Genomic DNA, 15,148 nt, shown 5'->3' with positions numbered 1-15,148 from the left:
GAGGCCAGTCTGGTCTCCAGAGCAAGTCTAGGACAGCCAGGGCTACACACAAGGTTTGTTTTGGGACAAACAGCCCTCCCCCGACCTGGGGGGAAAAAAAACCCAACAAAAACAAAACGACAAACTCATGAGGAATGCTGACTCAAATATAAATGCCCAGTCCAGGGAGCAGAGTACTCTCCATTGAGGCAGAGCAGCTAACCCAGTTCGCATCAAGTACCTCATAATGATTGCTCCTGCCCATAAGGGTATAGAAAGCTATGGGGCACAATCCAATAGGCAAGTGGCAGCTGGCACCACACCTCAGTGAAAAGGTTTCCAGGCAGGCTGGCTGGAGGTGAAACACAGAATGACAGCAGACAGGCTGGCCATGATAACTTAGTTTATGGGTCAAGCCGATGCAATGCAAAGTTGGTTGTTCTTTTTTTCATTTTTTAAAAATCAAAATAAATAAATCAGATCTGTCCCTGTGAAGGTCAAAAGAGGGAGGAAGGACAGTTGGTTCCTTGGGACACCTTGCCTTGTCCACTCATCTCCTGCTTTTGACCTGCCTTGGCACAGCAAAGAAAAGATTCATTAACAGTTTCCGTGTGTTTAAGGGAACAAAGAAAATTAAGTGGCTAGGGGATTAGGAGAGAAGAGTCAGCAGGACCAAGAGGCAGCCAGTGCCTGGGGTTTGGGACCCACAGGAGCATCTGGATCCTACTCAAAGCCAATCACTCCAGGCATGGTAGCTAGGGCAAATTCCCCACACAGCTCGAGACCCAAGGCAGGAGAGCAGAGCTGGACCCAAGGTCATTGCTAAGGCCTCTCCAACTGCCCTGTGCCATCCTCCACTTATAGCCGAATGACATCCCCAAACCCTGCTAGCTATACTTCCTCCATGACTCCTCAGCTTGGCCCTAGCAAGATGAAGCTACCCCTAGTCTTGAATCTGTGACTTGCTGGGTGACAAGGATGGCTAGTACCCTGGAAAGCCACACAGGGTTTCCGTTCCTACCCTGGAGGATTGCACAGTGAGGATGGGTGGGGCCAGAGCTGCGTTCCCTAGGACATCTAGAGAGGGCTTTCTTTCCTCGTCCTGCTCCTTTCAGTCTCCATGAAAGCTGTGCAGCCTGGAGAAGTCAGCACAGGCTGGGCAGGATCTGGCCTGGGGAGCAGCCGAGCACTGGAGTGGACAATAGCTTAACTTCTATGAGAATAGGGGGAGGTGTGTGGCACAGCGAGGGGCAAAGTGTGGGCAGTGCTGAGGCACTATTCTTTAGTTGAGAAGCAAAGAGCATCATGGACATGGGGGGGCCATGGCCTGATCAACTCCATGAGCATCTAAGAGAATTTCTTGAAGGCGTCCAGGTCAAACGCTGTGTCCAGAAAGCGCTGCAGCTCTGTCAGGTGAGTTTTCTTGTTGCCAGTGGCTGGAGCAGCTGCTGGGTCTCGGCCAGCATACCTGAGAGACAGAGAAGGAGCAACGAAGATGAAGTCAGAGCTTGCTTGCTTCCAGGTTAACTGCCCACCAACCTGAGGGAAGGTTTTGCAGGTCTCCCTGTCAAGGACTTGAGTCTTACCAGACGGGCTTGGCACGGTCAATGGTGGTCCGAAGTCTTGGCTTGACATAGTCATAGTAGCCTTGATTCTTGTGTTCTTCCTGGCACCAGGCCAGCTCGGCATTGGGATACTTCTGTGCCTCCTTCAGCAGGAGGTCAAAGGGGAATGGTGATAGCTGGAGAGAGCAGGGGCGAGATCAACCAAGGGACATTTAGAGGATGGGTAGGGTTAGCGAAGGGAGGCTGAATTCCAGAAGGAAAAGTCTTGCAGCTATTGCAGGTGGGAGAGGTTAGGAACCTCAGCAAATAATGTTCTGCCAAAGCACCATCGCTCCCCAAGTACCCCATAGGTACTGCTATGCCACATGCTCTCACCTGCTCAATCCTTGTAATAGCCACCTGCTCTGCCATGTCCCTGGCTTTACGCTCTCGGGTGAGGTCATAATACACCTTGCCAGTGCAGAAGAGAAGTCTTTTGACTTTGTCTGGGTTCTGAGCTGCAGGTCCATCTTCTGGGATCACACGCTGGAAGTGGGTTCCTACAAGAAAATTTCCACAGCTGGGATGTGTCTTTCTCCAGGCCCATTCCATAGTTGCTGTGGCTGAGCTGAGGGCTGTCACACAGTGCCTGGGATCTATGGTGTCTGAGGGTTAGAGATGCTTCTCCCTCATAAGCCTATGATGCTTGTGTATTGGCTCAGACTAAGAATGTTGCAGAACCAGCTGTGGGGGTACACATCTTTAACCCCAGAACTCAGAGCACAGAGGGAGGGAGATCTCTGTGAGTTTGAGGCTAGTTTGGTCCACATAGCACTTTTCAGGCCAGCCAGGGTTCTATAGTGAAATGATATGGCAAAAAAAAAAAAAAAAAAAAAAAAAAAGCCTGTACAGGCCGGGCAGCGATGGCATGTCTTTAATCCCAGCACTCAGGAGGCAGAGGGAGCTCGTTATGAGTTCGAGGCCAGCCTAGTCTACAAAAGTGAGCCAGAGCTACACTGAGAAACCCTGTCTCAACAACAGCAACAACATGCTGTAAGCAGGAACAACCTGGGACACAGCAGGTTATTCTTTAAAAGGTCTGCCTATAGCTAGGCGTGGTGGCACATGCCTTTAATCCCAGCACTTGGGAGGTAGAGGTGGACAGATCTCTGTGAGTTGGAGGCCAGCCTGGTCTACAAAGGGAGTCCAGGACAGCTAGGGTTATTACAGAGAAACCCTGTCTCGATGACTGCCTCCCTCCAAAAAAGGCCTGCCTACCGTACACTTTAGGAACAAATAAATTAAAACATCTGATGGAGGGGGCCTGGAAAGGTGGCTCAGTAGTTAAGAGCACTAGTTTCTCTTCCAGAGGACCAGGTTCAATTTCCAGCACCCACATGGCAGTTCACAACTGTCTGTAACTCCAGTTCCAAGAGATCTGACACCCTCACACAGACATACATGCAGGCAAAACACCAATACACGCAAAGAAAAAAAAAAAAGCAATCAAACAAACCAAAAACCAAACCAACCCTTCCCCCCAAATCTGATGGACAGTTGGAGAGGTGGCTCAGTGGTTAAGACACTTGTTGCTCTTGTAGAGGACATGCGCCAACTCCCAGCACACATGGCAGCTGCCATGTGGACACTCTTTTGTCCTCCTCAGGCACTAGGTACCACATGGTATGTACACGCACGCACACATGCATGCAAAATATTTATATATGTAAGATAATAAAATAGACCTTAAAAAAAAAAAAACAAAACAAAACAAAAAGAGCCGGGTGTGGTGGCACATACCATTAATCCTAGCATTCGGGGAGGCAGAGGCAGGTGGATTGCTGTGAGTTTGAGGCCAGACTGGTCTACACAGTGAGTCCAGGACACACAGAGAAACCCTGTCTCGAAAAACCAGAAAAAAAAAAAAAAAAAAAAAAAAACCCCAAAAGTAAAAAGAAATAGAACAGGCTTAGTGGCACATGCCTTTAAGCCTAGCACTTGAGACATAGAGGCAAGTGCATCTTGTGAGCTTAGGGCCAGTTTGTTCTACATGGAGAGTTCCAGGATAGCCAGTACTATGTAATAGAGAGATTCTATCTCAAAAAAAAAAAAACAAAAACAAAACAAAAACCGAAAACCCTACCACCTGACGGCTACTTGTAAGTTTACAAATAAAAAAGTTAACACACTCAAGAGGGCATATTCAAACAACTGTTGCTAGAACTAGTGCTCATAAAACAGAGAAGACTTGGGGCTAGGGAGATGGCTCAGCGGTTAAAAGACAGGTCTTCTAGAAGCCCCTGGTTCAATTCCCAGCACCCACCTGGCAGCTCACAATTGTATATAGATGCCAGTTCCAGGGGGTATGACACCCTCACATAGACACACATGCAGGCAAAAACACCAATGCACATAAAATAAACAAACAGAAGACTTAAGTGACCGTTTTCATGATTAAACATTCAACTGGATGATACAGAGTATAGATGAAAACCCATGGCAAAACTTATATTCATTGGTAAAAGAGTGGAAACTGTTCCTCTAAGGTTAAGAACAAAGCTAGCATGCCCACTCTTGCCACTTCTCACTTCTATTCAACATGCTACTACAAGTGCTAAATACAACTGGGCAAGAAAGAAAAAAAATAAGTGGCATCAAATGGAAAGTGAGGGTGGGTGATATGTTTCAGTGGGCAGAGCACTTGCTATGCAAACCTCTTATGAGTTTGGACATGGAAGGGGACACACACACACAGACACACACACACAGACAGACAGACAGACACACACACACACACACACACATGGTCAGATAACTTTCGGCACAGGCGTCAAGGCTTTTCTATGGTAAAAAATAGTCTTGAAAAATGGTGCTCTAAAACTGGAAATCCACATGGCAAGAGAATAATGTCAGGATCTTGAAGGATTATTTGTATACCCGTGTTCAAAACAGTGTTACTCAGCCAGGTGCAGTGGCTCACGCCTGTAACCCCAGTACTTGGGAGGCAAAGACAAACGAATCTCCGTGAGTTCTAGGCTAGCCTGGTCTATAGAGTAAGTTCCAAGACAGCCAAGGCTACACAGAGAAACCCTGCCTCCAGAAAAACCAAAAGCAAACCCCGCCCCTCCCCAACCAAACAGTGTTACTCATGACAACTAAAGCCAAATGCAGCAGATGCATAAAATACATTATCTTTTGGCTAAGATCAAGTTTGCAGACTGAAATACTGTTCCACCTTAAGAAGACAGGACACGATGGCACACACTACACCACACGGGTGACCCCTGACGGCACACACTACACCACGAGTGAACCTTGAGGACATTATACTGACCAGAATAAGTCAGTTATAAAAAGACTGGTGTAGACTGAGTAATCCTAGGCTTTTAAGTCCTAAAATCTGAAAGCATCCTGAATACCAACATTACGCCCCAGTGGACTATTTATCTGCCTGCTATGTGATGGGCTGCAATCAAAGCACAGGCACACTGGAAATACAGAGTGATTTTTATCATATGTGGACAAGATACACACAAAAGAAGTGCAGTGCACATTTAGACTTGGGTCTATAAATATATTCCAAAATCTAGAAAAAGCTCAAATCCAAAACATCTCTGGTCTTAAGCACTTTGGAGAAGAGCTGCTCAGCTCTACTCACTGATTCTGGTGGGACGAGGTTGCCAGACAAGAGCAGTAAGTGTGGGGGGTACTTAGTGGGTAGAGGTTCAGTTTTACCTGATGTAAGTTCTAGAAATGGAAGGAGAGATGGCTGTACAACAATAAGAATGTTCCTTAGTGACACTCAAGACTTACAAATGGTTAGGACAGTCGAGTCCACATTATGTAAATGTAACCACACATATACACAAATAGAAAACAACAGACAAGAGGCTCACTGTGTGAAAGACTATAGGGCTTGGGGTTGAGAGGAAGCAGTCTGGCTTCATGAGCCCACCTGTCATCCTCCACGTAGAACTCTCACGCCACAGACTCCTCTCAGCAGCGCAGCTGGCATGCTCCCCCCTCCACCATCCTTTTCTCATTGCAAAGATTTACTCTGAGCCTTGTATTCCTGAACTGTGCTAAGTTGTCACAAGCATGCATGTGTGACCCTAGACTCACTGTGGTGTCTTTTGTTGTTGTTTTAGGTTTTTTTGAGACAGGGTCTCACCATGTAACTCTGGCTGGCTTGGACTTCCTCTGGAGAGTAGGCTGGCCCTGGAGATGGGTTGGCCTCTGCTTCCAGAGGGCTGGGATTAAAGGTATGCACCACCAAGCCCTGCTACTTCCAGGAGAACTCACAGTCAGAGGTCTTTATATCATGATTAAAAATCCAGAAGGAGCCACAGGAGATTGATAACTACAAGCCCCCAAAGCCCTACAGAATAGCAAACAACTCCCAGAGCTAACATCCCCCGCAGGAAACACCTATGCCTTCCGCACATACCTAGAAGCATCTCATCAAAGCTAGTTCTTGCCTCAGGGTGGCGCAGCAGGGATTTGGGAGTGAAGACGATTAACTGAAAGACAAAACAGCTCATAGTAGACTATATCTTAAAGATTCTAGAGCGAAGGTACAAGATGGAGGACATCTAAGGCGTGACCTGAGATAGCAAGGCCAGCCCGTCTCCCAGCTCTCAATGGGAGACCCAGAGCTCCTTATCTCCTCCAGGGAGGTGTTACTCTCCAGGGCCATCTTCCCATCTGGGAGCTCCAGGTGGTGTCGGAGACCATGTTCTGTCAGCTAGTTTACAGCCGTGACAAGGCCTAGCACCAGGGCTGTTCCGCCTTGTGGGCCTGCAAGCTGCCAGGGACATAGACGTCCTGGAACTCTTAGCCTTGCACACGCCCTTGCAGCATCCCAGGGCTGCAGGGGTCTCCCTGTACCCTTATCCCAGGCACCCTCTTTCTGACCATTTTGCCCACTTACCTTCTCCACACAACTCTTATTCATGCTTTAACACCCAGCTCAAGAGCTGCTGCCTGGGGCTCCTGGACATCTTTGGTCCTTGCTGGGGCCTTCTTTCTCACCTCTCTTCCAGTCCTCAGCATACCCACATGACAACCTGTCTTATGTCGTGGCTATGCTTGTTTTGCTTGCTAAGCCGAGGACTGTATCTGGTCAACTCTCTTACACGCCATGGTCAAGACCACATGAGGACTCAGTCTGGGAGTGAGAATGTGCAGTTCCCTGGCATTCAAAGCAATAGGACCTGGTTTCCTGAGACCATATCTCATCTGCATTCCCCTTAGGTACCACTTAACCAACCTAAAGCAACAGGCACCAGGGAGTCCCTCCTTGTGTTAGCACAAGAAGGTTGGCACCCTGCTCATTCTGGAGATCCCAGCACTGACCGGCTTCCGGAAGGGCAGCAGGATCTGTCGTCGCAGCACATGGAAGAAGTTGCCAGGGGTGGAACAGTTGACAACAATCCAGTTGCAGTCGTACAGCTGATTGATGTCAAAGTTGTCTTCCTGCAGGTCCTGTAGCATGGAAGGAAATGCCCAGAGTCTGGGGGCAGGTGTGAGCATTCTGCCTGGGAGAAGGGGCAACTTGGGGCAGAGGGGCCTCAGGATGTCATACTGGAGACTCAAGGATTCACTGAAGACAGTGAGGAGCAGACTTCACAGGTTCCTTGAGTCTGAGCCCCATTTAACAACTGGCAGCATCTGATGACTACTGCTTGGCAGTGGATGCATGAAATATAGGAGACCCGGGTGCTGGCTACAGTCACGTCTACTCTTCCTTAGAAACTGACACCCAGTAGTTCTGTTCTTTTTAAATTGCCGTTAAGCCCTGTTTGAACCACAGCAGTACCAATGTCACATAAGAGTTAAGGCCAGGTTTCTAGGCTTTCTGCAAGAGCAGGAAACAAATGAAGTAGCCTATTTTAGTGAGATCAGAAGGCATGGGGCCACACTGGTCCACCCACTCCAATCTCTAAGCCAGAGAGCAAGAGTCAGCTGAGATCTGACCCCTCAGGACATCCAAATGGAATTCTCCCCTAGATACCCGGGCAGTTGAGTAGCAGGGTCCACTCTACTCACAGGCAGGACATCTGGGTCATCATTGCACATCTGCAGAAACCGCTCTGGGCGGGCAGAGGAATGCTCTGGTCCCTGAAACCAGACACACATGTTAGTTTGCAAGTTGTCACATGCTAACATCTGCTGTACTTCTGTTTCTGCTTCCTGACATCAGAACTCATTTGGTTCCTCCCCTTCCCACCAGCAAGGCACAGGCAGCAGGGATGAGGGATCTGAGTGCTTAAGACTCAGGAGCATCAACACTATCTGTTGCTCATCCAGAGACAGCCGTGCAGGGTACACGGAGATGGGCCATGCTTGCCTTCCAAAGGGCTAGTCTTCCCATCTGAAATGGGTGGGAAGGACCAACAGAATCATCTGGTCTTTGTTTGGGGTGGGGTCCTGGACAGGTCCTTGTGAGGTCTTGAGTTCTGTGGGCAAGGGGGAAGCTCTCACCATGCCTTCCATGCCATGAGGTAGCAGCAGCACAATGCCATTCTGCCGCACCCACTTTGCCTGTCCTGGGCAGATGAACTGGTCAATGATGCACTGTGCCATGTTGTTGAAGTCGCCAAACTGGGCCTCCCAGAGAACCAGAGCATTAGGGCTAGCCATGGCAAAACCCAGCTCAAAGCCTATGATGGACAGGAAAGAAGAAATACATGTTTAGGGCACCAGGCAGGGAATGCAGAAGACTGAGGTGGGGTTGGGGCTGGACTTACCCAGGACACCATACTCAGAGAGCGAGCTGTTGCATACGGTGTAGGGGGCCTGATTTGGCCAAAGGTGGTTCATGGGGATGCAGGTTCTTTTGTCTACATTCTGATCATGGAGCACATGGTGTCGATGGCTGAGGCGGAAGGACAAGATTAGTAAGGAGCACAGATTGCACTGGAACCTTGAAGCACTAACAGACTTGCTGTGACAACTTGGCTTTCTGTTAGATACTGCAGGGTAGACCCCTCCCAGCATATAGATGAAGCATCCGCAACAAAAGGGGAAGTTAAGGCATCCTAAAAATTGAGGATGCAGTGACTTATCTGGAAATGACTCCCCCTATCCCTGGAGTAGAGATACCAAAGCCCCTCCCTTCGATTTTGGACTGAAGGGTAAACATTTTTACTACCTGAAGGTGCCCCGCTCCACATCCTGGCCACTGAGCCGGACATGGATGCCTTCCTTCAGGAGTGATCCAAACGCCATGTATTCTGCCAGGGCCCAGTCCACAGTCCGGTTTGTCACTAGCTCCTTGCGAGTCTTCAAGATCCGGCTCAGGCCTGTAGAGAAAGAGAGCATCAAGAGAGAGCATTCACAGGACTGCAGGCCCAGCCCAGGTAGACAGCTTACTGCCTGTGCTCCAATGACAGAGGCACAGCCTTTGTCACCAGTATTAGGATAGCAGAGTGGCAACCTCTTAGTTGCTTCTTTCCAAGTGAAGGAACCTGAGTGGAAGCCGAGTCTACCAACACAGCCAGGGGTTTCTGGACAGGGGAGTCTCTATAGGGCATGGCTGGGGAACCTGTCTTCTTTAAGAGGTGCTGAGCTAGGCCAGTCTTCCCACAGCCAACTGCAGGTTTGGTTACCTCCGTGGATGGTAAAGTTCTCCACAGGTACAGAGCTGGCCACATTCCCAATGTGGGTCAAGACATCCTCCTCCAGGCCAGTGGAGGGACAGGTCATGCTCCTGGGCTGTCCATCCAGGGTGAAAAAGCCTAGGAGAACAAAGACAGGCTGAGGTATGCCATCTGCTTTGGAAAGGACATCTACAGAGCAGATTAGAGCAACATCTCAGCCTTTCTAGAAATTTCAGCACAGCACTACATGGCTTTGGGTAAATGAAAGCTAAGAGACAATACAGCCTCCGTGGCCCCTGGCGACTGCAGAAGCTTGGCTGAAATGGAGCCGTCGCTGTGTACTGTAGGTACAGAAGAGGGGGCAGGAGCTGTCTGGAAGAGGCCTCATGCTACAGCCGATTCTCAAGCAGTCGCTGTGGGGGTGGTCCCTTGCTTACCAGGCCAGGGCGAGTCCAGCCAGTGCTTGATGTGCAAGATCTTCTCATCCTTGGATCTGGTAAATGCCTCCTCACAGATCTTATCGTACTTGGAGATTTCCTCCTGGAAGAGTGAGTGGGAATACGTAGCTGAGGACAGCACGCGTGCTGTGCGGGCCTCCTGCACCCCGGCCTTTCAGTGCCTCTGCACTTCTGCACACCCAACTACCAGCCCCTGTGTTTACTCAGACTCGCTAGTCTCCAGCACACACAGCCTCTTCACCATCTGAAAGACACCTGTACACTTTGTTCCTCACTCCCGGCATCCCTGAGCCAGAGATTCTGTTTAGTCTGAGCCTTAAACCCTTTTTCATAAGAACTGGTTCAGTTTTATGTGTTTTTAGAGGACTGGGCTTTAGAGCTGTTCCCTCTGCAGCTGTCCAATCTGGGCCCTGGCACCATCCCATGTGTCTAGAACACCTGCCCATACTGTCTGCATGAGACAGAGTACTCTGTGCAGATCATACAGGATCTTTACCAAGCTGGGTGGGCCCTTGTTCATAATCTCTCAACCCAACCAGTGTGGACAGAGAGAACCTATTGGGTAGCCACTACCTCATCTCTAGAACACTTTTCTCAGCTTCCACCTTTAAAAAGCATCTTGATACTCCAGATCCTCATAGAAGCTGAAATGCTATAGTTGTCAAGTCTTCACATGCTTTCACTTGGGTCCCAAAAGACTGGCCTAAAACAATCTTCTCTACCTTGTCACACCACCCAAGGCCTGCCAGGACATACCTCATACTCGGGCTGGTTGACGACACCCTGGGACACCAGCAGCTCTGCATACTTCTGCAGTACGGGCTTCTGCTTGCGGATCTGCTTGTACATGAGTGGCTGCGTGAACATAGGCTCGTCCATCTCATTGTGCCCATTGCGTCGGTAACACACCTGTCAGAGCAACAAGAGAAGACGGTGAGAGGCTGTGGCTGGTCTGTGCAAAGAATAGCAGTGTGTGTGTGTGTCTATCTGACATTTCATCTGTTTGATGGCAACATGACTGTGACTGCTTTGCCTTAACTTACTTCCTCTACAGCTAAGATTCTGTTTCTCTTTCTTTTAAACTATCAAATCTGCTCTAGTGAATGAGATATAATGAGAGTGACTTTGGAATAGAAATTTTTTATTTATAAAACAGTCTTAGACAGGACCAGATGGGCCATACAGCTCTCTCTGAGCAGTATTCAGAGGAGAGCCTGAATCTGATCACTCTGGTACCAGAAGGATCCTGCCTTCAGTATGACACTGCAAAGCCCCAGGTGAGTGAGGGACAGGCCAGACCCTCTGCTTGGACACAGCCACTGTGCCATCACTTACCAGATCAACAACAACATCCTTGTGGAAGGTGCTTCTCCATTCAGCTGCCACCTTGCATACATACATGACAGCCTCAGGGTCATCTGAGTTGACATGGAAAATGGGGGCGTTCACCACTCGGGCCACATCAGTTGGGTAGGGAGAGGAGCGGGCCATCCGAGGGTCTGTGGTGAAGCCAATCTGTAATTATGAACAAATGATCTGGCAACGGTACCTGAAACTGGTAGTAGAGGGTACAGAAGGTGGAGGCAGTATTGGGCCCAGCCTGTACTTCCTACTCAGCTACTATGAGCATAGGCCCCAAGTGGCTTGTTTTCCTCTACTCTGATAACAAAATTCATGTATGTTTAACATAGGGAATTTGGGAGAGGAGCTAGGTTGTAGTATGAACATTTTTATACTTTCCATTCTATTTATTATTATTTTTTTAGATTTATTTATTTATTATGTATACAGTGCGCTGCCTGCATGTACACCTGCAGGCCAGAAGAGGGCATCAGATCACATTATAGATTGTGAAAACCTTGTGAACATTGTGAACCACCATGTGGTTCCTGGGAATTGAACTCAGGACCTCTGGAAGAGTAGTCAGTGCTCTTAACCTCTAAGCCATCTCTCCCAGCCCCCATATTTTCCATTCTAGATGATCTTTTTATGCAAATGTATACAAGTATAAGTTTCAGATCTTGCTTCAGGAGTGCACACCTGTCCGACTCCTCTGCTACATGTACAATAGGCTAGAGGTAGCATGCTTCCCTAGTGTGTACAAAGCCCTGGGTTTGATCCTCAGTACTGAAACAGAAAAGAGAATGTTAGAGAGGCCAAAATGTCTTAAAATTATCTCCCTTCTCGCCCCAACTTCTTTGTGTGGGGGTGGTATATGGTGTGGCTTGTTCTCGTGGGGACATGCAAGTACAATGGCGGCTAAGCATCAATGTCCGGTGTCTTCTCTCATTGATCCTGTAATTTGGCTAGGATCGATAACTAGATAGTTCCAAGTGAGTACTTGTCTTCGCCTCCCCAATGCTATGCTTAGGTCCTCATGCTTGTGTGGCAAGCAAGTTACCAAATGAACTATTTTCCTAGTGCCCTGACTACTTTTTTCTTTAAATTATTCTTTGAAACTAGGTCTCATTCTGTAACTCTGGCTGGCCTGAAATTCATTATGTAGACCCAGATAGCCTCAAACTCCACAGATCTGCCTGTTTCTGCCTCGCTGCTGGGCTTAATGGTGAGTGTCACCATCCTCAGCAAAGTACAGCTAAAATCCAAGGACATTTGTGAAAACACAAAACTCTGAAATTGTTCAGCACTCAAGAGGCAAAAAGATCTTTATACATTTGAGGCTAGATTGGTCTACCTTACGAGTACCAGGTTAGCCTACAGAGTGAGAACTAAAAACCAAACAACCCCCTGCCCCCTCCCCAAAAAACCCAAAATAAAAGTTTAAGTGGAACCACTCTATAAGTCAGCAACTCCACTTATGGTGTATAGCCAAAAGAAGTACAGGGAGGGTCTTGAAGAGTATCTGTAAACCACATCCACAGTAGCGTTAGTTACAACAGGTAAGTGTAGAGGCAACTCAAGTGTCTGCACATGGATAGCTGAACAAAATTTGTTGTATTCCTAACAGAATGTTATTCAGATTTAAAAAGCAGACTCTAACACATCACAACATAGATGGGCAGTGAAGGCATTAGGTTAGTGAAGGAACATTATTACCTTAAGAAGACAAGTACTACAGGCGCCACGTAAATAATGTACCCAGAGTAACAACAAATAAGAGGAAGTAAAATGGTGGTTACCCGGAGCAGAGGAGAGGAACAGAGAATAGGCACAGGTTGTTTGATATTTATTTTACTTTATGGATATGTGTGTCTGTTTGTGGCTGCCTGATACATATGTGTGGGTGCCCACAGAAGCCGGGAGAAGGGGTTGAAGCCGAAGCCTCCAAACCTTGCTGGCATTAATGATATTGTATACTGTGTACAGTTTACCCTGTTTACTCAAATGTTGATTTCTCTATCCCATTATCTGGTTTCAATCCAGACATTGCACTGTAATGTTTATTCTAAGAATCTCCTGTCTCAAGTTTGTATAAACACGCTCACCATTTGTTCTCTGCTTTGCCAATAAAAGCTAGCTAGCCAGTAGCTGGGCATTAGAAAGAATAAGAGGGGACATGTTTCCAAGTGAGGGGAGGAGAGAGAGAGGAAGTGGGAGATTCAGCCATGAAAAGAGGTCCAGGAGGCTTAATGAGAAAAGACCCGATTCCAGAGAAAACCAAAATGCAAGTATTATGGGGATCTCTCCATCTTTCTTTCTTATTTATTTATTTTTGATTACAGAGTTTCTCTCTATAGCCTTGGCTGTCCTGGACTCACTTTGTAGACCAGGCTGGCCTCGAACTCACAGGGATCCACCTGCCCCTGCCTCCCTAGTGCTGGGATGAAAGGCGTGCGTCACCACACCCGGTACTTATTATGGGAATTTTGGCTGAGAGGAAAACAGATTAGCCATGGAGCATCAGAATAGATTTATAATGCCCAGTTATTGTGCCCTAAAGCTATAAATAAGTCATAGTCTCTCTGTGTCATCATTGGGGAACTAGCTGGGTAAAGAAAACTGCAGCTGTATTAATTTCTAGGAATGTTAAATATTAATTTTTCATTTTAAACAACATGGGTGCTGGAAACTCAGCTCATGTCTCTGGAAGGGCAGCAAGCAGCAGCAAGCACTTGTAACCAACCACTAAAGCCTCTCTTCAGGCCTGCTCTGTGGTAGGCAGAGGGCAACCTCAAGTGTTATACTCATCAGGAGGTTGCCGTCTTATTTGGCTCGAGACAACAGGGTCTCCATTGACCTTGACTGAGTTCAAGAATTAGGATAGAGAGCCTCTGGTCTTCTGCTTTCTACCTCTAGGATTATAAGTGTGTACAATCATATGCACTTTTTTTTTCTTTTTCTTTTTTCATATACACCTTTTAAAAATTTTATTTATATTTGTATGAGTATTTTGCCTGTATGTATGTATGTTTGTCGTATGTATGTATGTATGTATGTATGTATGTATGTATGTATGTATGTATTTGCTTCATGTGTGTGCCCACAGAGGCCAGAAGATTTGGATCTCCTGGAATTGGAGTTATAGACAATGATGAGCTACCATGCAGGTGCTGGGAATTGAACCTGGGTCCTCTGGAAAAATAACCAGTGCTCATTAATTGCTGAGCCATCTCTCCAGGCCTCACATATAACTTTTTCTATGGGATCTGGGGCTTGAGCTTGGGTCCACAGCCACGTGCTTTGGAGGCTAAGCTTTCTCTGGACACTGGCTGATGGCAGCTCAGGCTCACATTAAACATCTGGGATGGATAAAGTCCTTTAGACTAAAGACTTCCTCTGCTTGCCCCACCCCCACCATTTGTCTACTTGATCTTTAAGCTTTCACTTGGTCATCAAGTACACAGAGAATTGCTATCGCCTCGCCCTTGCCTTCCTTCTTGGCTTTCTGAGCCCCTATCCCTCAATGGACTGTTCTGTGTTACTGGGGCACAGTGGCACTTGCTCTGTTTGATGCCTGATATGGTATTTATATTGAGTATCTGTCAGGGAGAGTTACATGTATTGGGTGAGACAATTCAATGGGAAGACACAATAGGAAATAGATAATGTGTCAACACTGGGCAGAACTGAGCTGTGAGAACTATAATATTATTAATTGAAGCAGATCTAGAAACAAGAAAACCTAAGATCAGAAGCCTGTTTTATGAAACAATCTGTATTAACTACTTTTACTAAGCTGTTTTAAAAGACTGTGATGACATCAGCAAATAATGTGGTAAATAAAGAGTAGATAGTAAGACATGTATATAGGACTTGACTCTGGTTTCTTAAAGAGAAAATCAACTACCTATAACTATGGCTTTAGACAAAAATACTTAAAACAATGCCCTCCTTACATAAGGTAATTAAAATATTTCCACTCTAAAAAGTGGCTTTCTGTGTTATCCAAAGACATTTTCCTAGTTATTTATTTTATGTGTATGGGTGTTTGCATACACAACAGAAGAGGGCATCAGATCCCTAGGACCACAGTTATAGATGGTTGTGAGCCGGCATGTAGTGCTGGGAAATGAACTCAGGACAACTGGAAGAACAGCTCTTAACTGCTGAGCGAGCTCTCTAACCACATGTTTTAACAAAAACCCACTTATATACACAATCATCA

The 15,148-nt window shown here is 47.1% G+C and overlaps 1 protein-coding gene across 5 annotated transcripts in view; it reads right to left on the bottom strand.

Annotated features, from left to right (window-relative positions):
• Positions 1–1,027: 1,027 nt before the first annotated feature.
• Ogdh (oxoglutarate dehydrogenase) overlaps positions 1,028–15,148 on the bottom strand; it is a 59,918-nt gene continuing 45,797 nt past the window's right edge. For all 5 annotated transcript variants that reach the window (XM_051164916.1, XM_051164917.1, XM_051164915.1 and 2 more), the window contains 13 exons: positions 10,918–11,097; positions 10,339–10,491; positions 9,562–9,664; positions 9,134–9,262; positions 8,677–8,827; positions 8,273–8,400; positions 8,007–8,185; positions 7,572–7,643; positions 6,879–7,007; positions 5,971–6,043; positions 1,920–2,083; positions 1,566–1,720; positions 1,028–1,447 (listed from right to left, as the gene is read on the bottom strand). In XM_051164916.1, the coding sequence (XP_051020873.1) occupies positions 1,327–1,447; positions 1,566–1,720; positions 1,920–2,083; positions 5,971–6,043; positions 6,879–7,007; positions 7,572–7,643; positions 8,007–8,185; positions 8,273–8,400; positions 8,677–8,827; positions 9,134–9,262; positions 9,562–9,664; positions 10,339–10,491; positions 10,918–11,097 (1,737 nt within the window). In that variant the 3' untranslated portion in view covers positions 1,028–1,326. The remainder of the gene's footprint in view (positions 1,448–1,565; positions 1,721–1,919; positions 2,084–5,970; positions 6,044–6,878; positions 7,008–7,571; positions 7,644–8,006; positions 8,186–8,272; positions 8,401–8,676; positions 8,828–9,133; positions 9,263–9,561; positions 9,665–10,338; positions 10,492–10,917; positions 11,098–15,148) is intronic.

The sequence above is a fragment of the Acomys russatus genome, chromosome 22 (genome assembly GCF_903995435.1).
Source record: "Acomys russatus chromosome 22, mAcoRus1.1, whole genome shotgun sequence".
Taxonomy (NCBI): Eukaryota; Metazoa; Chordata; class Mammalia; order Rodentia; family Muridae; genus Acomys; species Acomys russatus.
The sequence above is the reverse complement of the archived record's forward strand: the minus strand, read 5'-3'. Positions and strand labels throughout refer to the sequence as shown.